Source organism: Macaca mulatta, chromosome 9, assembly GCF_049350105.2.
Source record: "Macaca mulatta isolate MMU2019108-1 chromosome 9, T2T-MMU8v2.0, whole genome shotgun sequence".
Taxonomy (NCBI): Eukaryota; Metazoa; Chordata; class Mammalia; order Primates; family Cercopithecidae; genus Macaca; species Macaca mulatta.
The window spans coordinates 14,793,139-14,817,718 of record NC_133414.1 but is presented as its reverse complement, the minus strand read 5'-3'; the positions used below and the strand labels follow the sequence as shown (position 1 = coordinate 14,817,718).

Sequence of the window (24,580 nt, the reverse complement as noted above, 5' to 3'; positions counted from 1 at the left end):
ATACAAAAAAATTAGCCGGGCTTGGTGGTGGGTGCCTGTAGTCCCAGCTACTCAGGAGGCTGAGGCAGGAGAATGGCGTGAACCCGGGAGGTGGAGCTTGCCGTGAGCCAAGATCACGCCACTGCACTACAGCCTGGGCAACAGAGCAAGACTCCGTCTCAAAAAAAAAAAAAAAAAAAGAAAGAAAGAAATGGGGAGTTAGTGTTTAATGCGTGCAGAGTTTCAGTTTTGCAAGATGAAAGAGTTCTGGAGATGGATGGTGGTGGTGGTGGTGGCGGTGGTGGTGGTTGCCCAACACAATGTGAATATACTGAAAGCCACCCAATTGTCCACTTGAAAATCATTAAGGCCAGGCGCCTTGGCTCACACCTGTAATCCCAGTACTGTGGGAGGCCGGGACGGGCAGATCGCCTGAGGTCAGGTGTTCAAGACCAGCCTGGCCAACATGGTGAAACCCCATCTCTACTTTAAAAAAAATACAAAAATTACATGGGTGTGGGGGCACGCACCTGTAGTCCCAGCTATTCGGGAGGCTGAGGCAGGAGAATCGCTTGAGCCGGGGAAGCAGAGGTTGATGTGAGCCATGATCGCGCCACTGCACTCCAGCCTGGGCGACAAAGTAAAACTGTGTCAGGAAAAAAAAAATGATCAAGGTGGTAAATTTTAGGTTATGTGTATTTGACCACAATAAAAATAATTGTAAAAAGAGACAAGCATTGCCCCCTAAATTTCCTTTACTCCTTTGAGGAAAGGAGTAAAAACCTTCAGGGGTATCTGCTTCAGAATAAAGCCTGGTGACAGCAAAGCAAAGAGAGCATCAGGGGAAAGTCGCAGGCAAGAGATCTGATTTCGTTTCAAAGACAAACTCACTGCAGGGCTCTGTGCCTTACGCATTTATCTCAGAAGTGAGAAGTGAAATGGATGTCACAGGAGATGTATTCACAGACTTATTTAGTCTAAAAAGTAAAGGCAGCCTTCTGAGGACAGAAAGTCAGTGTGGGCTGATTTGACTTTATGATGAGAAGATAAAAAGGCTTTGCAACGTGGTTATAGGTGACAAGATTTCCTCTAAAGTAATCAGCAAAACATGCAGCTTCAGTGTTGGATAAAATATATTTAAAGCATAATTGGGATAAAATTTTAGTTAAGAGCCAGGCGCAGTGGCTCACGCCTGTAATCCCAGCACTTCGGGAGGCCGAGGCGGGCAGATCACCTGAGGTCAGGAGTTTGAGACCAGCCTGGCCAAAATGGTGAAACCCCATCTCTACTAAAAATGCAAAAATTAGCAGGGCGTGGTGGTGGGTGCCTGTAATCCCAGCTATTTGGGGGGCTGAGGCACGAAAGTTGCTTGAACCCGGGAGGAAGAGGCTGCAGTGAGCCGAGATCGTGCCACTGTACTCTAGCCTGAATGACAGAGCGAGACTCCGTCTCAAAGAAAAAAGAAAATTAAGAATATTTTATTAGCAAGTGTTTGATAATAATTTTAGAAGTCTTGAAGATATCCTCCTTGTTTAATTTTCCAGAATCTGGGAAAACAAATGACTTTAATGACAGTTAACAGGGGCTGGGCGTGGTAGCTCATGCCTGCAATCCCAGCACTTTGGGAGGCCGAGGTGGGAGGATCAGTTGAGGCCAGGAGTTCAAGATCAGCCTTGGCAATGAAGCGAGACCTCACCTCTAATAAAATTTTTTACAAAATTGCTCGGGTGTGGTCGTACATGCCTATAGTCCTAGCTACTCAGAAGGCTGAGGTGAAAGGATTACGTGAGGCTGGGAAGTCAAGGCTTTAGTAAGCCGTGATTGCACCACTGCACTCCAGCCTAGGTGACTGAGTGAGACCCTGTCTCAAAAAACAAAAACAAACAATTAACAAATCCTTTTCCAACTTTGTTGTTTCAAATCTTTGCTTTCAGCAAAATTGAAAGAAGATCTAATAGACCTATCAAATAATATAAATTATATTAAAATTAATATATTTATTAATTATATTATTTATTTAATAATATAAAATTATATAACATATGGTATTATAAAATAATACAAATAATGAATATTATTATATTATTTGACACATCTATTAGATCTTCTTTCAATTTTACTGAAAGTAAATAATATTTGATGATAGATCACTGTATGGTTTTTGAAATACAACTAAAAAGCTTTCAAAGAATTGAGTGACATTGCTATAATACATTTTTTGGCCTCACCGTCTACTTATTTCTGAGAAAAAGCTTCCTCAGTTCTTCTATTCAAATAAGACAAAAAAATTGGAAGCATATTGTTGCTGAGTCTTCTTTCAATCTAGTAAGAGGGAATAGCTGTCCACTGATGTATAATTTAATTCACAAACAACTACCTTCATTTTATGAAGATCGTCTAATGATTACTTAACGTGGATAAATAATCATTTGTTGTTTTTCACTTAATGCATAACCATTAGGTTGTTTGATTAGTTATGCACTAATATTAATTGTAATGACAACTCACTCCAAAAGAAAACATCTAACATTAGGAATTATGGCCTCAGAAAAAAAAACATGTATTGGCAGAGAAGTATGACAAGGCGATAAATCAGACTCACAAGCTTAAACATTGAGTACATTAGGAAAATATTTTGGGAAGAAGTAGAACAGAAAGGCCCTTGATATTTCATCCAGTGGACTGGAAATAAGAGATCAGGGAGAAAGAGAAAAAAATATGTCAAATTTTGAACTGTTAAAGAAGAGGCTGTTCATGTATTTATAAAAAATGGATGACGGTGGCTATAAACTTACTGTTGTATTTGGATTCCATTTGATGCATTTAAAAGAGCAATGTAGCAATTTTACTTAAAAACATTGATGTATACAATATGCCTCAAATTATTTATAATTGTTTAAACTTACAACAAAACTGTAGATATCAACTTAAAATATTTGAGAAGAAGCAGAATTATTTGTTTTCTTTAAGGGGCTAATCTAATTCAATTAACCCAGAACATTATGCTCGACAATTGCAGAGTACACTTAAAAAAAAAAAAAAAAAAAGCAACAACAACAGCAACAAGTGAACCTAACCTTTTATCAAGAGACACCACGCTCCTTCTGCCGCTCCTGGTGCTGCTTGTGTGCTCGTTTCCTGCGGACCTGGTCCCTCTTTTGTGAAGTGGCAGCTGAGGGCACTCCGGCGCTCGCCACGGCCGACGAAAAGCCCAAGGAAGGAGTCAAGACTGAGAACAATGATCATATTAAGTTGAAGGTGGCGGGGCAGGATGGTTCTGTGGTGCAGTTTAAGATTAAGAGGCATACACCACTTAGTAAACTAACGAAAGCCTATTGTGAACGACAGGGGTTGTCAGAGAGGCGATCAGATTCCGATTCGACAGGCAACCAATCAATGGAACAGACACACCTGCACAGTTGGAAATGGAGGATGAAGATGCAACTGATGTGTTCCAACAGCAAGCGGGAGGTGTCTACTGAAAAGGGAATCTGCTTCTTTACTCCAGAACTCTGTTCTTTAAAGACCAAGATTACATTCTCCATTAGAAAACTGCAATTTGGTTCCACCACATCCTGACTACTACCGTATAGTTTTCTCTATTCTTTCATTTCCCCCTTCCTCATTCCTTTATTGTACATAAAGTAACGGGTGTATGTGCACAAGCATATTGCATTTTTAAAAAACCAGACAGCCAATGGTATGTTTTGATTGACATCAAGTGGAGACGGGATGGGGAAAAATACTGATTCTGTGAAAAATACCCCCTTTCTCCATTAGTGGCATGCTCGTTCAGCTCTTATCTTTATATTCCAGTAAGTTATTTTGCTCTCACTGTTTTAACAGAAACACAACATAAAAATTCTTGCATACCTTTTTCAATTGGAGAATTTTAATGTTTTTCATTTATCATTGTAAAACCAAAGACAATTGTATAACTTTTTTGTACGTAGCTTTTACATGTAGGGCAATCTGTCTTTAAGTAGGGATAAATTACTCTAAAACAAAAAGGAATCTTAGATAGTTTTCCCTTCAAGTCAAGCGTCTTGTTGTTTAAATAAACTTCTTGTTTGAAATGAGAAAAAAAAAAAAAAGAGACACCACATGCTGATCATAAAACGAGTCTCAATAAATTTCAAAGGACTAAAATCATACTGCTATGTGAGATAAATTAAGGTAAATTAAGATAAATAAAGTAAGATAAGATAAATGTGATTTCTGCCCCCAAAACTTCATGTGTTGGAAACTAAATCCCCAGTGCAATGTTGTTGAGAGGTGGGGCCTTTCTGAGGTCATTATATCACAAGGGCTCTGCCTCATGAATGGATTAATGCTGTTATTGAGGAAATGGGTTCATTATTGCAGCAGGAGAAAACCCCTTATAAAAGAATAAGTTTGGCCCCCTTCCCTGTCTCACACATGCTCTACTGCTGTCCCACCAGGGGATCCAACAGCAGAAGGCCCTCACCAGATGACAGCACCTTGATCTTGGACTTGCCAGCCTCCAGAACTGTGAGAAATTAATTTCTGTTTATTGTAAATTGCCCAGGCAGTAGTACTCTGTTATAGCAGCACAAAACAGACTAAGACACATGCTTTGTTCTCTGACCATAAAATTTATCAGGAGAAGATGTCTGAAAAGTCCCCAAATTTGGAAAGTAAGCAACATACTTAATTTAGAAATTACATACATAATTAATATACTTAACACACTTAATGTTGCTTAATAACATACTTAATTTGCTTAATAACATACAAAATTAAACAACATACTTTTAAATAAAGCATGGGTGAAAGAAATCATGGTGAAAACAAGCTAGAGAATAATAACATAAATTAAGCCAAAAATAAGTAAAAGAAAAGAAATAATACAGAAAAGTGTATAAATCAATTGAATAGAAAATGGACAAGTAACAGGGGTGAAAACAATAAAAACAAAATTTTTTTCTTTTTCTTTTGAAACAGAGTCTTGCTCTGTCACCCAGGCTGGAGTAGGCTCACTGCAACCTCCACCTCGCAGGTTCAAGCGATTTTCCCACCTCAGCCTCCCGAGTAGCTGGGATTACAAGCATGCACCACCATGCCTGACTAATTTTTGTATTTTTAGTTGAAATGGGGTTTCACCATGTTCCCCAGGCTGGTGTCCAACTCCTGGCCTCAAGCAATCCACCCACCTCAGCCTCCCAAAGTGCTGGGATTACAGGTGTGAGTCACTGCACCTGGACAAAAGTTTGTTCTTTATTTAAACAGAAAACAAGGCTGACAGAAAAAGTTGGTTCTTTGAAAAGATTAATAAAGCTGATAAACACCTAGCAAGACTGATGAAGATAAAAAAGGAGTACAAATGTTCAGTCTTAGGAAGGAAAGAGGGGCCATTTATACACATCATGCAAACACAAAAAGGTTAATCACAGAGGACTATGTGCAGCTTTATGCCAATACATTTGATAACTTAGATGAAATGAAATTATTTGAAAGATACAAGTTACTGAAACTTTCACAAGCTGTAGTAGAAAATCCAAATAGTCCTATATCTGTTAAAGAAATTATAGCCGGGCGCGGTGGCTCACGCCTGTAATCCCAGCACTTTGGGAGGCCGAGGCAGGCGGATCACAAGGTCAGGAGATCGAGACCACGGTGAAACCCCGTCTCTACTAAAAATACAAAAAATTAGCCGGGCGCGGTTGTGGGCGCCTGTAGTCCCAGCTACTCGGGAGGCTGAGGCAGGAGAATGGCGTGAACCCGGGAGGCGGAGCTTGCAGTGAGCCGAGATCGCGCCACTGCACTCCAGCCTGGGCGACAGAGCGAGACTCCGTCTCAAAAAAAAAAAAAGAAAAGAAATTATAGCTGTAACTTAAAACTTCCCACAAAGAAAACTCCAGGTTCAGATGGCTTTATGGGCAAATATTATCAAATATTGAAAGAAGAAATAAGGCTGGGTGTGGTGGCTGATGCCTATAATCCCAGCACTTTGGGAGGCCAGGGCAGGAGAAGCACTTGAGTCCAGGAGTTCAAGACCAGCTTGGGCAACGTAGTGTGATGCTGCTCTAAAAAAATATGTTTTTAAAAATTAGCCAGACATGATGGCACATGCCTGTAGTCCCACCTACTCAGGAGGATGAAAGGGGAGTACTGCTTGAGCCTGAGAGTTTGAGGCTAGTAAATCTTACACAAACTCTTTGAAAAAACAGAGTAGAGGAATACTCCTCAACTCATTTTGAGACTAGAATTACCCTAATGCCAAAACCCATAGAAGATATTACAAGAAAACCACAAGCCGATATTCTTGAACACAGATACAAAAATTCTAAACAAAATATAAGCCACAGAATTCAGAGATTAATAATAAGAGTAATTGAGCATAACTAAGTAGGGTTTACCCCAGGAATACAAGGTTGGTTTAACATCTGAAAGTCAATCCATGTACTTCTTTACATTAACAGAAGAAAAGAGAAGAATTGTATGATTATGTCAATAGATTCAGTAAAAACATTTGACAAAATTCAACATAAACAAGTCTCTCAGCATATTAGGAAGAGGAGACTATCTTGTCTGATAAAGGATATCTACAAAACATCAACATCAAAACATCGACAGCTAACATCATACTTTGTGATAGGAGAATGAACACTTTCCCCCAAGACAGTGCCTTCTCACTCCTATTCAGCATTGCATTAGATTCTTTAGCTGTTGCAAAAGCGAAGATAAATCCAAAGCACACAGGTTAGAAAGAAAGGAGGAAACTGTTCTATTCACAAATGACATGATTGTGTATATATGTAGAAAATCCCAAAGCACCTACAAAAAAACTGCTACAAATAAAAAGAGAATTTAGCAAGACTACAGGATAAAAGGTCAATATGCAAAAATAAATGCATTTCTACATGGTAGCCACAAATGGTTGGAAAATAAAATTTTTAAATATTTCACTTAGGAAAAAATGAAATACTTAAAGAATAAATTCAACAAAAGATATGCAGGACTAACACTAAACAAGATAAAACATTCTAGAGAGAAATTAAAGAAGATCAAAATAAATGGGTAGGTATTTCATGCTCATTGATTGGAAAACTTACCACCGTGGTAAGTGGAGAGATGATAATTCTCCCCAAACTGTTTATAAAATATATGTCTTTTTAGATGTGCAGAAGAGGCCGGGCATGGTGGCTCATGCCTGTAATCCCAGTACTTTGGGAGGCCAAGGCAGGTGGATCACCTGAGGTCAGGAGTTCGAGACCAGCCTGACCAACATGGCAAAACTCCGTCTTGACTGAAAATACAAAAAAATTAGCCGGGCATGGTGGCAGGTGCCTGTAATCCCAGCTACTCAGGAGGTTGAGGCAGGAGAATTGCTTGAACCTGGCAGGCAGAGGTTGCAGGGAGCTGAGATCACGCCACTGCACTACAGCCTGGGTGATAGAGCGAGACTCTACCCCCCCCCCAAAAAAAAAAAGTGAAGAAGAACCTAGAATAGCAGAAGGAAGAACAAAATTAGAGGTCTTACACCACCTGATTTTAAGACTTACTATAAAACTAAAGAAGTCAAGACAGTGTGATATTGACATAAGGAGCAACAAACAGGTCAATGGAACTGAGGCCAAAGGAGTAGTTCCAGGGACCAAGAGGCGGCCTTGTTGGCCATCTCAGAGCACACACCACTTGGGGAAGAAACAGTTACCTTCCCAGTCCTACTCTCCTAGAGATGTGTTGTGTGGGCCTTCTCTGGGCTTGTCTGATTTCCAGGTTGATCTTGACTGAGCATAAAGCCCTTAGAAAGTGGAACCTCAAAGCCCACAAATGTATGGTCAACTGATTTTTGACAAAAGCATCAAAGCAATCTTTTGGAAAAAGGAAATTTTTTTGTCAGATGGTGCTGGAGTAATTAAATATCCACAAGAAAAAAAAAAGCTTTGATCCCTAGTTCATACTATACATAAAAATCAATTCAAAATGGCTCATAGATCTAAATATAAAAGTTAAATGAGAAAATAGTCTATAGACCAGGTGTGGCGGCTCACACCTGTAATCCCAGCATTTTGGGAGGCCAAGGGGGCAGATTGCTTGAGTCCAGGAGTTCAAGACCAGCTTGGAAAACATGGCAAAGCCCCATCTCTACAACAAATTAGTAGGGCATGGTGGCATGCACCTACAGTCCCAGCTATTTGGGAAGCTAAGGTGGGAGGATCACTTGAGCCTGGGAGGTGGAGGTTGCACTGAACCAAGATCATGCCACTGCACTCCAGCCTAGGTGACAGAGTGAGACCCTGTCTCCAATAATAATAATAATTTTTTAAAAACCCACTAATATAATACATACAGAATTGCTGATTGTTAAAAAACAGTTAAGAAAATGAGCAGGCAAGCTACAGACCTAGAGAAAATTCTTTGCAATTCCTACATCTGACAAAGGGTTGTATGAGGAACGTGGAAAATCTGTAATAAAAAGACAACTCAATAAATAATGGACAAAAGATGAACAGAAACTATACAAAGAAATACAAATAAATGGACCATAAGAATCCTAAAAAAGGAATAAAACATTCCAGAGAGAAATTAAAGAAGATAAAAATAAATGGGGAGGTATTTCACACATAAGGGGTCCATTTCTTTGTATTATTCATCATCAGAGAAATGCAAAAACCATAATGTACTACCATTAACCCCAATTCAACTGGCTAAATTAGAAACAGCAACATCATCAGTTGTTGGTGAAGATGTGGAGGAACTGGAACTCTAACACATTGCTGGCTCCTCAAACTCCAGCATTTTGTTGATTTGTTTGTTTGTTTGAGACAGAGTCTTGCTCTGTTGCCCAGGCTGGAGTGCAGTGGCATGATCTCAGATCATTGCAACCTCCACCTCCTGATCTCAAGCAATTCTAGTGCCTCAGCCACCTAAGTAGCTGGGATTATAGGCATGCGCCACGACACCCAGCTAATTTTTGTATTTTTAGTAGAGACAGGGTTTCACCATGTTGCGCAGTCTGGTCTCGAACTCCTGGCCTCAAGTGATCTGCCTGCCTTGGCCTCCCAAAGTGCCTGGCCTGTTTTTGTTTGTTTGTTTGTTTGTTTTGACAGGGTCTCACTCTGTTGCCCAGGCTGGAGCACAATGTTGTGATCACGAAGCACTGTAGCCTTGACCTACCACCTTAGCCTCCCAAGTAGCTGCTTCAGGCATGAAGCTAGACATCACTATGTCCAGTTATTTATTTATTTATTTATTTATTTATTTATTTATTTATTTATTGAGACAGGGTTTTGCCATGTTGCCCAGGCTGGTCTTGAACTCCTGGGCTTGAGTCATCCTCCTGCCTTGGCCTCCCAAAGTGTTAGGATTACAGGTGTGAGCACCACAACTGGCCCACATGTCAGCTTTTGCGTATAAAGGTGACATCTTAACCTTCATCCTCTTTCTGCTTTATTCTTTAATTTGTTCAGGATTCCAGTGAAAAGAAGAGGTCCCCCAATAATTCTTTCATCTCTGAAATGGTTATAATTGTTCTTTGGGATTATACTGGAAATCAAATGTGGTAATGGCATCCTGAGACCTTGTAGGCAACCAGTCCCTACCCGAGCTCCCTTCTCATCACTTTTCTCAGACAGCTCACCCTGGGCTTAGAAAGTTCTCTCCCCACCCCCTTCATGCCCTACGACAGCCAGTCTCTGCCCTTCCCTCTCCCCAGCCATCGCCAGAAGGTCCAGAGTCTCACAGACCGGTGTCACCCCTGCCCAGCCTGTCTATGGTTGCTTCTCTGCCCTGTCCATCGGTCACTGCCCTGCCCGTATCTAGCCCTGACAAAAAGTGCAGGTAAGGATTTCAGGGCCTTTATCTTTTCTCTTTAAAAATTACAATAAGGCTGAGTGCAGTGGCTCATGCCTGTAATCGTAGTATTTTGGAAGACTGAGGGAAAAGGATTGCTTGAGACTAGGAGTTCAAGACCAGCCTGGGCAACATAGGGAGACCCTGACCCAAAAAAAAAAAAAAAAAATTTTTTTTTTTCTTTTGAGGCAGAGTCTTCTCTTTTTTTGGAGACATTGCACTCCCAGGGTGCAATCTCCTGGGTTCCAGCGATTCTCATGCCTCCGCCTCCCAAGTAACTGGGACTACAGGTGCACACCACCACACTCAGCTAATTTGTATTTTTAGTAGAGATGGGGTTTCACCATGTTAGCCAGGTTGGTCTTGAGCTCCTGACCTCAAGTGATCTGCCTACCTTGGCCTTTCAAAGTGTTAGGATTATGGGTGTGAGCCACTGCACACGGCTAAAAAAAATTTGTTAAATTTGCAATAATTTTACCAGAATCTCATGCTGTTAAGATATATTAAGATTCTGGAGTTGCCAATTCCTTTTTTCCTTTGGCAAAACCAAAAAACAAATAAAAACAAAACAATGGCTGAGCTCCTCAGCTAGAAAGCAACCAGCCTTTGTGGTGCCGTAAGTTGGGCTGTTTTTCACAAAGGTGCCAATCAAAGTCTAACTAGGTCATGGGACAAGAAGCCATTTTTTCCTGAAGTTACCTCTGCTCAGAATAAATGGACTTGAATTTACAATCTTTCCAATTTGACTCCAAGTTGGACGCATGAGGGAGATGACCTTCCTTCTTTTATATATCTATATCCACATCTTGCCATCTTTTCCTGGATTTTTTGCATTATTTAAAGATCAGACCAGCTGGGTGTGGTGGCTCACCCCTGTAATCCTAGCACTTTGGGAGGCTGAGGCAGGCGGATCACTTGAGGTCAGGAGTTCGAGATCAGCCTGGCCAACGTGGTGAAACCTCGTCTGTACTAAAAATACAAAAATTAGCTTGTGTGGTGGCACACGCCCGTGACCCCAGCTACTCGGGAGGCTGAGGCAGGAGAATCGCTTGAACCCAGAAGGCAGAGGTTGCAGTGAGCTGAGATTGCACCACTGTACTCCAGCCTTGGCACAGAGCCAGACTCCGTCTCCCAAAAAAAAAAAAAAAGCGCAGATTAATAGCTCTAGTTTAAGAGGCATCCCTGGTCTCACTCCAGAGGCATGTTGTGTTCATCCTTCCTTGAACTGTGAGTTCATCCCTGAGTCTGCATTTACACCAGAACTCACTCAGGTTTCCTGCCTTTCTCTTCCTTAGACAGTTTTTTGTATTAATGATTTTGATGCCCACAGGATACTATATTGTCATTATAAAAACACTGCTCCCAGGCTGAACACTGTAGCTCACGCCTGTAATCCCAGCACTTTGGGAGGCCAAGGCGGGTGGATCACCTGAGGTCAGGAGTTTAAGGCCAGCCTGGCCAACATGGCGAAACCCTGTCTCTACTAAAAATACAAAAATTAGCCGGGCATGGTGGCAGGCGCCTGTAATCCCAGCTACTCAGGGGCTGAGGCAGGAGCATCGCTCGAACCCAGGAGGTGGAGGTTGCAGTGAGCTGAGATTGCACCATTGCATTCCAGCTTGGGTGACAGGAGTGAAACTCCGTCTCAAACAAACATACAAAAACAAAAACAAAAAACACTGTTCCCAGTGAGTATTCGCTCTCTGATTGGACTGTATATTAGTTGAGGGCAAAGACCCAATTTTATAATACTTATTAAATCATGCTTTCATATGGTTTGGCTGTGTCCCCACCCAAATCTCACCTTGAAGTGTCAAGAGCAGGGCCAGGTGGAGATAACTGAATCATGAGGGTAGTTTCTCCCATACTGTTCTTGTGGTATGAATAAGTCTCACGAGATCTGATGGTTTTATAAAGCGCAGTTCCCCTGCACATGCTCTCTTGCCTGCCACCATGTAAGACGTCCCTTTGCTCTTCCTTCGTCTTCTGCCATGACTGTGAGGCCTCCCCAGCCATGTGAAACTATGAGTCCATTAAACCTCTTTGCTTTATAAATTGCCCAGTCTCAGGTATGTCTGTATTAACATTGTGAGAACAGACTAACACATGCTTTGTCCTGAAAACTGAATTAAATTAAAGGCCATTCTGAATGTAGAATTTCTTGTCATCAAATGACCAACTCAGATCTCCCTCAGGTAGGCCAGGAGATGTTAATGGGGGCTCTGTGTAAAAGATGGCATCATCAATGAAGTTTGGGAAGTTCAAAACAAAATTAAACAGATTTTCTAATTGCATGACTTGTCAGATTGTCTAACTGCAGGACTCATCAGAGCCTTTAATACAGTACTATGCAGTGTGATTCTGGTAAGGAAAAGGGGAATAGATTCTGTAGTATTTCCCAATTTTTTTTTTTTTTTTTTTTGAGACGGAGTCTTGCTCTGTCGCCCAGGCTGGAGTGCAGTGGCCGGATCTCAGCTCACTGCAAGCTCCGCCTCCCGGGTTCCCGCCATTCTCCTGGCTCAGCCTCCCGAGTAGCTGGGACTACAGGCACCTGCCACCTCGCCCGGCTAGTTTTTTGTATTTTTTAGTGGAGACGGGGTTTCACCATATTAGCCAGGATGGTCTCGATCTCCTGACCTCGTGATCCGCCCGTCTCGGCCTCCCAAAGTGCTGGGATTACAGGCTTGAGCCACTGTGCCCGGCCCAGTATTTCCCAAATTTTTTTGACCATGGAACCCTTTCACCTTGGAGCATCTTGTACTACTCACTCCAAACCTTGGGGAAGCGACATTCTAATGTATCTGCCAGGGCTGAGGAGCAACTGGGAATTCACATAGGACGATACTCCATCCCAGGAAGATACATTTTGGTATTTAGTAGAAGGGTAGTGGAGGAAGGGGTCAAACCTGCCATTCTACAGCTCTTTTGGTTCTCCAAGCCCATCTTTTAGGACTTAGCATAGCAGAGCCTCTTCACAAGGCGCTCCTTCAAAGCCATCCCCACGAGGAGGACAAGACTGGGGCCTGTGTGCCTGACCTCCTTTGGCACGGCTCAGCCTCAGCTCAGGCTTCCTGAGGTGGCTCAGTTCCTGTGCTCCATGGGCCTACCTCAAGCCGTACCTAGACACAGCCCTGGCTGAGCGCTGGCAGAGCTACCAGGGCTGTGAAGTGCTCAGAACACAGCCATACATTCACTGGATTCCTGGTCGGCCAGGGACCCCAGCCAGCTGGGTCGACACTTCCTCCACAGGCCTTGCCAATGCATTTTTTTTTTTTTTTCCTTTTCATTTCCCTATAAAGTTAATCGTGAAACCAGAAAGCAGCTCTGTGTTTCATCTCCAGAGAGAGAGAAAAAGAGAGAGCCGTTGATCAGAGAAATGGCCGCCTCTCCAGGCGCCAGCTCAGGCCTGGGTTATCCATAATACATCTGTATGGAGGCCCTGCTTCCTGCAAAGGTGTGCCAGTCCCTGTCTTCCAGGCTAGGAAATGGTGTGATACCAACCTAAGACAAAGTACAAGCACTTACTAGTCCCCGTGAAGTGCTGCGTTCCCTGGGGTGACCACAGGCCAGGAGGAATTCAGAGGAGAGAGACAGCGGCATCAGAGCCCTCAGGAAGCTTCCTGCGGAGAGAATTGAGCAGAATCTAGAAGGATCAGTATAATTCCTTAAATATCTGTTTTGGCTATTTTCCCTCCTAATTGTAAAATAACTGCACGATAATTACATAAAACTTAACAATATGAAAAAAAAATGGCCAGGCGTGGTGGCTCACGCCTGTCATCCCAGCACTTTGGGAGGCTAAGGTGGGTGATCACTTGAGGTCAGGAGTTCAAAACCAGCCTGGTCAACATGTTGAAACCCCATCTCTACGAAAAACACAAAAATTAGTCTGGAGTGGTGGCACACACCTGTAGTCCCAGCTACTTGGGAGGCTGAGGCAGGAGAATCGCTTGAGCCTGTGGGTAGATGTTGCAGTCAGCTGAGATCACACCACTGTATTACAGCCTGGGTGACAGAACGAGACTCCATCTCAAAAAAAAAAAAAAAATTCAAGGAAGAAAATAAAGATCATCCCTACTGCAGTGTTTTTTGTTTTTTAAATGCGTGTGTGTGCATTTTTTCTTTTGTCTTGTTTTGAGACAGAGTCTTGCTCTGTCGCCCAGGCTGGAGTGCAGTAGTGCGATCTTGGCTCACTGCAACCTCTGCCTCCCAGGTTCAAGCAATTCTCATGCCTCAGCCTCCCCAGTAGCTGGGACTACAGGCACACGCCACCACACTTGCGTAATTTTTTTTATTTTCAGTGGAGACGGGGTTTCACCACGTTGGCCAGGCTGGTCTTGAACTCCTGATCTCAGGTGATCCCCTGGCCTTGGCCTCCCAAAGTGCTGGGATTATAGACATAAGCCATCATGCTCGGCTGCAATTTTTAATCAAAAAACAGATGAGTCTGTGAATATCTGTGTACATTCATACCAGTGGTTTTCAAGCTTAGATGTTCATTCTAATCACCTCAAATGTTTGTAACAAATATTGACGTCCAGATCCCAGACAAGTTGGGTAAGAATCTTACAGGTTGGGTCCCAGGCATTGGTGGTTTTTGCTTTTTGTTTTGTCTGTTTTTGCTTGAGATAGGGTCTTGCTCCATTGCCCAGGCTGGAGTGCAGTGGCATAAACGACTCCCTGTTGCCTCAGCCTCCCAGGCTAAAGTGATCTTCCTGCCTCAGCCTCCTGAGTAGCCAAGACTACAGGTGCATGTGACCATTCCCAGTTAATTTTTTTTTTTTTTGAGACACAGTCTGGCTCTGTCGCCTAGGCTGAAGTGAAGTGCAGTGGCACGATCTCAGCTCACTGCAAGCTCCGCCTCCCAGGTTCACACCATTCTCCTGCCTCAGCCTCCTGAGTAGCTGGGACTACAGGCGCCCGCCACTATGCCCGCTAATATTTTGTATTTTTTTTAGTAGAGACGGGTTTTCACCATGTTAACCAGGATGGTCTCGATCTCCTGACCTTGTGATCTGCCTGCCTTGGCCTCCCAAAGTGTTGGGATTACAGGCATGAGCCACTGCGCCAGGCCTTTTTTTCTTTTACTTTTTCTTTCTTTCTTTTTTTTTTTTTGAGACAGGTTCTGGATCTATCACCCAGACTGGAGTGCCATGGTGAAATCACAGCTCACTGCAACCTCTGCTCCCCAGGCTCAAGTGATCCTCTGCTCCGCCTCCCAAGTAGCTGGGACTACAGGTGTACACCACCACGCCCAGCTAATTTTTGTATTTTCTGTAGAGATGTGGTCTCACTTGGTTACCCAGGCTGGTCTTGAACTCCTGTGTGTGAGCGATCTGCCCTCCTCAGCCTCCCAAAGTGCTGGGATTACAGGTGTGAGTCACTGTGCCCAGCTAATTTTTAAATTTTTTTGTAGAGACCAGAAGGGAGAGAGGGGTGATCTCACTGTGATGCCCAGGTTGGTTTTGGATTCCTGGGCTCAAGTGATCCTCCTGCTTCAGCTTCCTGTGAGCCACTACGTCTGGCCAGTCCTCATATCCTAGAGACGGGAGCTGTTAGGGTGGGCTTCTCATCCCCGAGTGTCATCTTCAGGAGCGGGGCTCTGGCCCACTGGGCCCAGATGCTCTTTAGGTCCCTGACGGGTCTACGTCCCAGCAATGGAGATGAGGGCAGTGGTGGACCGATAGAGCTGGGCACCAGAGCACCACTCTCAGGCCTGGGGCAGCTCAGAAAATTGGCAGTGATTCAGGTTCTTGGGTCAAAAGGCCAGAAGCTGTTGAGCAGTGGGGAGGTATGGGGGTCCCAGCCAGACACTCAGGCCACCAGGGCACAGGCCGCCATGTTGGCAAAGCAGGCCTCAGAGGTGAAGGTTAGATAGAGGAGGCCGGGTCCTCTGCTGTGGTTACGCGAGGGCTGCAGGGCAAAGATTTTCACTGCATTTCTTTGGGGAGAGAGAAGTCCCAGGCGACTCCCAGTTCACAGTCTCAAGCCTAAGGTGTTGGACTGTCAGTAGTCTTAGTGATGAGCTCCTTCCGGTTCCATGGGCAAGCATCCCAGTGAGTCCTGGCGGAGACCTGCCCAAGGTCCTCACCCCTGGCTGAAGTCACCCCTCCGTCCCTCCTCTTCCTCCTCAACCCTCCTTACCCTCTCTCTCCCCCAAAGGCTGAGGCTGTTTTTTGTCACTCAAAGAGTAAAAGAACCAATGATATTTTAATGCCCTTTCCCCAAGACCTGTCTCCATGATTCTTTCTCAGGACAATTAAATCCTATCCATTCCAGGTGATCTTCCAGGACAATGGAGCCACCTACTCTCCCTTTTCATGACTAGCTTACTCTCCTCCACCCTATTTTTATTTATTTATTTATTTATTTTTGAGATGGAGTCTCACTCTGTTGCCCAGGTTGGAGTGCAGTGGTGTAATCTTGGCTCACTGCCACCTTTGCTGCCCGGGTTCAAGCAATTCTTCTGCCTCGGCCTCCCAAGTAGCTGGGATTACAGGTTCGCACCACCACACCCAGCTAATTTTTGTGTTTTTAGTAGAGACAAGGTTTCACCATGTTGGCCAGGCAGGTCTCGAACTCCTGACCTCAGGCGATCCACCTGTCTCAGCCCCCCAAAGTGCTGGGATTATAGGCCGGGATATATATATTTATATATATAAATGTATATTTTGTAACTTTTTTTTTGAGATACAATCAACATACCATGCAATTCACCCATTTAAAGCGTGTACCATTCGGCCAGTTGTGGTGGCTCACCCCTGTAATCCCAGCACTATGGGAGGCTGAGGCAGGTGGATTGCCTGAGGTCAGGAGTTCAAAACCAGCCTGGCCAACATGGTGAAACCCCATAACTACAAAAATACAAAACTTAGCTGGGCACGGTGGCACGTGCCTGTATTCCCAGGATTATTATTTTTTCTCAAAAAACAAATAAATAAAGTGTACCATTCAATGGTTTTTAGTATATTCACAAAATTGTGCAACCATCACCACGATCGATTTTACAACATTTTTATCACCCCAAAAAGAAACCCCATGCAAATTAACACTCACTCCCCATATTTCCTAACCTCAAAGCCTTGGACAATCACTTAATCTTTGGTCTGTCTCTGGGGATTGGCCTATTCTAGACATTTCATGTAAATAGAATCCTGAAACCTGCAGCCTTTTGTGACTGGTTTCTTTCACTCAGCATAATGTTGTCGAGGCACATCCAGTTGTAGCATGCATCCATACCTTATCCCCCCCATTTTTTTTTTTTTTTTTGAGATGAAGCTTTGCTCTTGTCACCCAGGCTGAAGTTCAATGGCACAATCTTGGCTCACTGAAACCTCCGCCTCCTGGATTTAAGCAATTCTCCTGCCTCAGCCTCCTGAGTAGCTGGGACTACAGGCGCCCGCCACCACGCCCAGCTAATTTTTGTATTTTTGGTAGAGACAGGGTTTCACCATGTTGACCAGGCTGGTCTTGAACTCCTGACCTCAGGTGATCCACCTGCCTCAGCCTCCGAAGTGCTGGGATTATAGGTGTGAGCCACCGCGCCCAGCGTCCTCATCCCTTTTTATGGCTGAACAATACTCCATTGTATGGATATACCACATGTTTATCCATTCATCAGGTGACGGACTTTGGGTTGTTTCTGTCCTTTGTCGATCATGGATAATGCTGATGTGCACATTTGTGTACAAGTATTTGTGTGGACGTATGTTTTCACATCTACAGTAGATATTTTCATTTCTAGAGTAGATATCTACAAGTGGAATTCCTGGGTCATGTGTAACTCTATTTACTATTTTGAGGAACTCTCACATTAGATTTATTTATTTATTATTTATTTATTTATTTTAGATGGAATCTCCCACTGTCGCCCAGGCTGGAGTGCAGTGGCAGGATCTTGGCTCGCTGCAACCTCCACCTCCCGAGTTCAAGCGATTCTCCGGCCTCAGCTTCCCGAGTAACTGGGATTACAGGCATGTGCCACCACACCCGGCTAATTTTTGTATTATCAGTAGAGACGGGGTTTTGCCCTGTTGGCCAGGCTGGTCTCGAACTCCTGACCTCAGGTGATGCGCCCACCATGGCCTCCCAAAGTGCTGGAATTACAGGCATAAGCCACCGCACCTGGCCTCACATCGTATTTAAAATGTTCATTAATTCACCCATCTCCTTCAGTGCTGTGGTATCTCTCTGAGGGGATGTTGCCATCTTGTTCATACCTAATATGGTGCTGGTACAGACCAGATGCTTCATAAATGTTTGCTGAATTCATCAACCAAAGTGCTCTGGTATGAAAGCATTGAAAGACAACATTGATGAGCTCATTTCAATGGGCTAGTCATAAGAAAGCACACATCCAGGAGCCTGAAATTTGCAAGTTTATGTATCACCGGGCTTAAGGTCTTTCTCAAGCAGAAGAGTGAAATTTGGGGTGCATTGCGAAGAACTGACTTAGATAACCAAGATGACGTTACCATTCTCCCTGGTCTGGCTAAACTTTAGAAGGCTTCTTCCCAGCTGTAGGCCCCTGACCTCCCTTTTCTCGTCACAATCACTTTAGAAAACTTGGAATTGTAGCCAGGCATGGTGGCTCATGTGGGTAGTCTCAGCACTTCGGGAGGTCGAGACAAGGAGGATTGCACGAGCTCAGAAGTTTGAGACCAGCCTGGGCAACACAGCAAGACCTTATCTCTTATTAAAAATAGTAATTTTTAAAAAATTAGCCGGGCGTGATGGCATGCACCTGTTGTCCCAGCTACCCGGGAGGCTGAGGTGGGAGGATCCCCTGAGCCCAGAAGTTCGAGGCTGCAATGAGACCTGATTGCGCCACCACACTCCAGCCTGGGGGACAGAGTGAAACTCTGTCTAAAATAAAATAAAATAAAATAAAATAAAATAAAATAAAAATAAAGAAAAGTGAAAATTAAAAAGAAAGAAACTTGCAATTGCAAATTCTTTCTCTGACCTTTTGAAATATACGCATCTTTCAGCTTTACAACCCAGTAAATGTCTTTCTTAAGGACCAACCTAAGGATAATTTTTTTTTTTTTGAGACAGGGTCTCACTCTGTCACTCAGGTTGGAGTGCAGTGGTGTGATCACAGCTCACTGCAGCCTCAACCTCCTTGAGGAGTGATCCTCCCACTTCAGCCTCCTGAGGAGCTGGGACTACAGGCATGTGTCACCATACCCTGCTAATTTTTTGATATTTTGTAGAGACAAGCTCTCCCTATGTTGCCCAGGCTGGCCTTGAACTCCTGGGCTCAAGCAATCCTGTTGCCTCGGCCTCCCAAAGTGCTAGGATTACAGGCATGCACCACCACAGGTGGCTGGGGTCATTTTTTGAAAAGCAAACATCGAAGGAGGTAGCACCCTATCTCCTGATCTCTGTGGAAAGGTAGGGGCATAAATTCAGCGGACACCTTACTCTGAGTTGTGAAGACCAATTAGCAAACATAGTGGCCTATGATTACCTACCCCTGCAGCTCTTTAAACCACTCCAGCTCCTTGGTTCAGCAGAATCGAGCCCAGGTTCTCTCCTCTATTGCACAACTCTTTTATTATTATTATTTTTAAAATAGAGACAGGGTCTCACTATGTTGCCCAGGCTGGTCTCGAACTCCTGGGCTCAAGCAATCCTCCTGCCTTGGCCTCCCTAAGTGCTGGGATTACAAGCGTGAGCCACCATGCCTGGCTGATTGCACAAGTCTTGAATGAAGCCTTTTTTGCCTGTTTAACTTTGTTGAGTGTTGATAATGGCATTGACTCAATACACCACTTGGTCTACCAGGAACTGAGGGCATAACTCATGTAAAGTTGAAATGACTCTTGGTGAGAGGTGTTCATGTAAATAAAGTCACAGAGGATGCCATGGCCCACTTATAAATGTTAACTTGAAACAAACATTCAAAAGCCCATTAATATACCTCGTATTATGAATATATAGTTGGCTGGGCATGGTAGCTCATGCCTGTAATTTCAGCACTGTGAGAGGCTAAGGTAGGAGGAATGCTTGAGCCCAGGAGTTTGAGACCAGCCTAGGCAACATAGGGAGACCCTGTCTCTACAAAAAATTTAAAAATTTACCAGGTGTAGGCCGGGCACAGTGGCTCACGCCTGGAATCCCAGCACTTTGGGAGGCCAAGGTGGATGGATCACCTGAGGTCAGGAGTTCAAGACCAGCCTGACCAACACGGAGAAACCCCATCTCTATTAAAAATACAAAATTAGCTGGGCATGGTGGTGCATGCCTGTAATCCCCGCTACTCAGGAGGCTGAGGCAGGAGAATTGCTTTAACCCGGGAGACGAACGTTGCAGTGAGCCGAGATTGCGCCATTGCACTACAGCCTGGGCAACAAGAGTGAAACTGTCTCAAAAAAAAAAAAAAAAAAAAAAAAAATTAGCCAGGTGTGGTGGCACCTGTAGTCCCAGCTACTCCGAGGCTGAGCAGGAAAGGATCACTCGAGGCTGGGGAGGTGAACGCTACAGTGAGCTATGATTGCAACACTGCACTCCAGCCTGGGCAACAAAGCAAGACCCTGTCTCCAATAAATAAATAAATAAATAAATAAATAAATAATATATTGTGTTATTTCATTTCACTTCATTCTCAGAGGACTAATGATGTCCCTGAGAGTCCCCCATTTGGTAGGGATGAAGTAAGGATGGTACCAAAGGGCAAATTGTGACCTTGGAACCAGGGGACTGTCAGAACTCAGCCTCCAGGAGCCTCGTGGAGAATATAGATGAACATCCTTCCTCAGGTCTCGGGAGCAAAAAGAAGGAAATGCTGTAGATATGATGTGAACGCTTGTGTGTTGGGCAAGAGAGTGACGGTTTAAAAAAAAATTTTAACTCCTTTGACATCCCTCGGAGCTGACTGTGTTGACACAGATGAGTGGGGAAAGTGAGAGTCCCGTGAGTCAGGACCACATTTCTGAATTTTTTTCTGGTTCCTTATTTCTCTGTGAAAGACCCAGTTCTCTAGTGCTGAGCCAGAGCATCCTGGAGCATCCAGATAGTATTTCTCCTCTCGGGCCACAGAAATAGGGTCTGTCTCCATGACAATGGTGTCTAGAAGTCCCCCCATGAGATTAAGTCTGACAGGAGCTGTCCACTTAGCAAATACCAGGTCTCCATCCAGACTGAATCAGCGTCACGAGCCGTGTGTCCTGCTCCCAGCTTGACCAATGACTTTCTTGGGTCTATAGGGAAACTTGTAAACTCGCTGGCATATCACCATTGCCCCCCACGTGCCACACAAGGAGGCCATAAAACATTTGTCTCCCCCCCATCACAACTAGGATATAGAATGTGCTAGCTGAGAGGACTTGGCCTCTTGGCCTTGCTGTCTTTAAAGGGCTCTGGGACACGTGGTCCCAGGGGTTTGTGTTTGGCTTGGCAGTGAGCATCAGCTGGGAGCAGCGTATCAGGTTAGCTGTTCTCTGGTCACTGTCAGCATGACCCACACGTGTGTCGCCCTGATGGGTGTTCCAGTCATTATGGGCCCTCCTTGCCTGACATTTGGATCAAAACTCCCCCATTGATCCCCTCTTCCTCCTCGTCCCCACCCATGCTTCAACCCTGAGGACCAGGGCCCTAACGTCCCTGGAGCAGGTGCCAGGACCTCCTTGACACAGCCCTTGGTCTCTGGAACCCTGACTATTAGGATGAGCCTTCCCAGCAGCAGATCCCCAGACACAGACATTGGAAAGGCCACTCCAAGACCGTCTCAGCCAGGGCCCTAACTACAAGCTCTGCTTCTGGAGACGTTTGCCAGGTGCCAAAAACATCTCTGGTGCTCCGTCCAGGAGCAGCCAATAGAGAGGGCAGCCCGGCCCCCTCCTCCTCTCCTCCAGTGGCATCCCAGCCTCCTGCCTCTCCCTCTCTCTTCCCTCCCCCCTCCTCCCTCTCACCTGGGCTGCCTGCCTCAGAAGTGAGGACCTGGGAGGGTGCAGGACGCCTGGTCTGCCCTGTGGGTCCTGGACGGAGTCCCCACCTCTGCAAAGATGACTTGGAGACAGGCCCTCCTGCTGTCTTGCTTCTCCGCCGTGGCGCTCCTGTCTAGTGAGTACGGGAGGGTCAAGGCAGAGGGTGTTAGTTACATGGTAAGGGAGACTTGCCAGGCACAGGTAAGGCTGCTCAGGAGATGCAGGTAAAAAGGGGTATGCTTATTGTTAAGCGGTGTGTGTGTGTGTGGGTGTATGTGTTTGTGTGTGTGTGTGTAGAACACAATGTAATACAGAAAAAAAAAAAGTAAAGAAAGAAACAAAATAGAAAGAAAACTCAAGCTAACTTGCTTGGTGGGTTCCTGGGGAGACTGGCTCTGCAGCTGGTATGTGAGACACCACGGGCCCCCTGCCAGGGCCTGACAGGACGCTTAGCCTGGAAAGCAGGATGGGGGCTCAGCTCAGGGTCCGGGCTCCCCTCTGATGCTGCAGCCTCACTCTGTGCCCTTTTCCTGCAGTGCTGAGAGAGGGAACCGGTGCACCTGTGGGCAAAACACCGGCGGCGAAAGAAGAGGCGAGTGAAGGTGAGTGCAGGGGCCACCCACGGGGCAGGGCAGGTGCAGCCAGTGAAGCAGCAACCAGGGCATCCCCATGCTGCTGGTAACAGGCCTCTCCTGGGTTTCAGATGCAAAACAGAAGATTTTCATGCAGGAATCAGATGCCTCGAATTTCCTCAAGAGGCGCGGCAAGCGGTCCCCCAAGTCCAGAGATGAGGTCAATGGTAAGGATGCTGGAGGGATCCCCCCCATCACCACCTCTGCTTGCACGTCCCGGCTCCTCCTCTCCCACAGTCAGCCAGGCGGTAGGATGCAACCAGACACCAAGGGCTCACCCCAGGTCCTTGGGTTTCAAAGGGACTGCAGCTCTGAATGAGAAATTACACCCTATTTCCTGACTGTAGGTCGTACATTGGATTGAATACTTTGTCAGGGTAAGGAGGCCCCACCTCTGCAAAGATACTTGGAGACAGGTCCTTTTGTCCCGCTTCTTGGCTATGTTAGATTACTACCTTAAATGCACCTAACAGGGATAAAATGCATTCTATTTCAGAAAGGTGTAGGGAGGGAAATCTATGTTCCGGTCTGGAGGAGCTCCACACATCAGTGTGGGCTTTGCGAGTACTGGCACAGCACACCTTCCGTGTAAAAGCAACAGCTTCACACAACGGGAAGGCACAGGACACTGGGTGCTGAGAAATGTGGGTTTGGGGACAGCTGTGCTGCTAAGTGGCCTTGGCTACTTCCTCCCTCTGGTCCTAATTTCCTTATTTACAAGCCTCTGAAAGAGCTGTGTTCAACCGGCAGAGTTTTTTTTAAGTTTTCATTTTCAGTGCACTGGGGTGAGCCTGTCTGCACAGCCTGCTGTAGGGCCTGTGGAGTCCCGGCTTCAGGGTCCTCATGCCTTTGACCTGTCAACCCCTGAGGGCATTTGAGTTTCTCCTCCTGAATCTGCTTCTTCCAAGACGCTGAGCTCAGACCCTACCGCCCAAGTCTCTGGCTTAAGTCTTTCCTCCTCGTGCCCGTGCGTGAATGAACTCTTTGTATTCAGGGCACTCAGCAAGGTGATTTGCTTGGTAAAAACAACAGGACTGTTTTCAAATGATGGGAAGAACAGAGATAGAAATGCTTGGAGATGAAATTTCTTAAAAAAAAAAAAAAATTCTGATAAGCATAACAATGCTAGGAAAACCTCCAGGCCTCATACAACTTGATATTTAAAAGTTGGTCAATGTCAAGAAGCACTGAAAGGTTGGGAGGGAAGCTGGACTGTTCTTGATCAAAATTGAAAAAGCAATCTTCTGACAGACTTCCAGGAGAAATGCATGATTTTAGGCCAGGCAAATAGCTTCTGTCCTCTTTTTTTTTTTTTTTTTTTGAGCTGGAGTCTCACTGTCACCCAGGCCGGAGTGCAATGGCAGGATCTTGGCTCATTGCAACCTCCACCTCCCAGGTTCGGGTAATACTCCTGCCTCAGCCTCCCATGTAGCTGGGATTACAGGCGCTTGCCACCATGCCTGGCTAATTTTGGTCTAGAACTCCTGACCTCAGGTGACCCACCTGCTTCGGCCTCCTAAAGTGCTGAGATTACAGGCATGAGCCACCGCGCACATCCTCTTCTGTCCCCTTAGGCCAACTCCAAACAATGAGTACACCATTTAACCTGAAGCTCCTCACCTGGGACAGAAGCTCGGTGTGTCTATTAGTCGTGGGAGGTGCAGGACAGCCTGGTGAACACCCAGATGTGTGAACGCATCTGTTGTCACCCGGTCAACTCCTGTGGATGGCAGGAGGGCAGTGCCCAGCGATCCCTCAGGTTGGATAAAGGGCAGGTGACAGACACTTCAATCAACTTGAATTTGGAACCAGGAGACAGGCATCTGACATCTCTTTGCCTCTGGGATAAAGGGTGAAAAGAGAGTGTGATGAATGCATGTTCTTGAAAAGGAACGTACACAATGCACAGAATGATGCATAGTATAAAATTACTATCTTGTCCTGAGGATTAAATTGTTACTATTCATAACCTCAAAGCTCCAGTTTGTGGCACCTCTGAAAAGGCCATTTGGGAATATTATTTCCTGTCCTGAGTACACAGGGGACAGAGAATTTTTTTTAGGAATTGGCAGTGACTTACTAAGTACCCGCTTCCTAAACCCTAAGCCCCCGCACCTCCCACCACGGCTTTCTGGCACTTGGAGCAACATCAGGACCCACAGTGGGTGGGAAGAGGGAAGCTGAGCTGGCAGTGGCGTGTGGGAGCCTGGTGTCCTAGCT

At 45.1% G+C, this 24,580-nt stretch overlaps 1 protein-coding gene and 1 pseudogene across 1 annotated transcript in view; both read left to right on the top strand.

The window, feature by feature from the left end:
• The window catches only part of UCMA (upper zone of growth plate and cartilage matrix associated), a 45,940-nt gene that overhangs the window by 10,417 nt on the left and 10,943 nt on the right, over nt 1–24,580 (top strand). Inside the window, exons 2-4 of the mRNA XM_015146487.3 lie at nt 21,728–21,864; nt 22,265–22,330; nt 22,432–22,527. Of these exons, the coding sequence (XP_015001973.2) occupies nt 21,807–21,864; nt 22,265–22,330; nt 22,432–22,527 (220 nt within the window). The 5' untranslated portion in view covers nt 21,728–21,806. The remainder of the gene's footprint in view (nt 1–21,727; nt 21,865–22,264; nt 22,331–22,431; nt 22,528–24,580) is intronic.
• On the top strand, nt 3,013–3,590 carry LOC144331416 (small ubiquitin-related modifier 2 pseudogene; annotated as a pseudogene).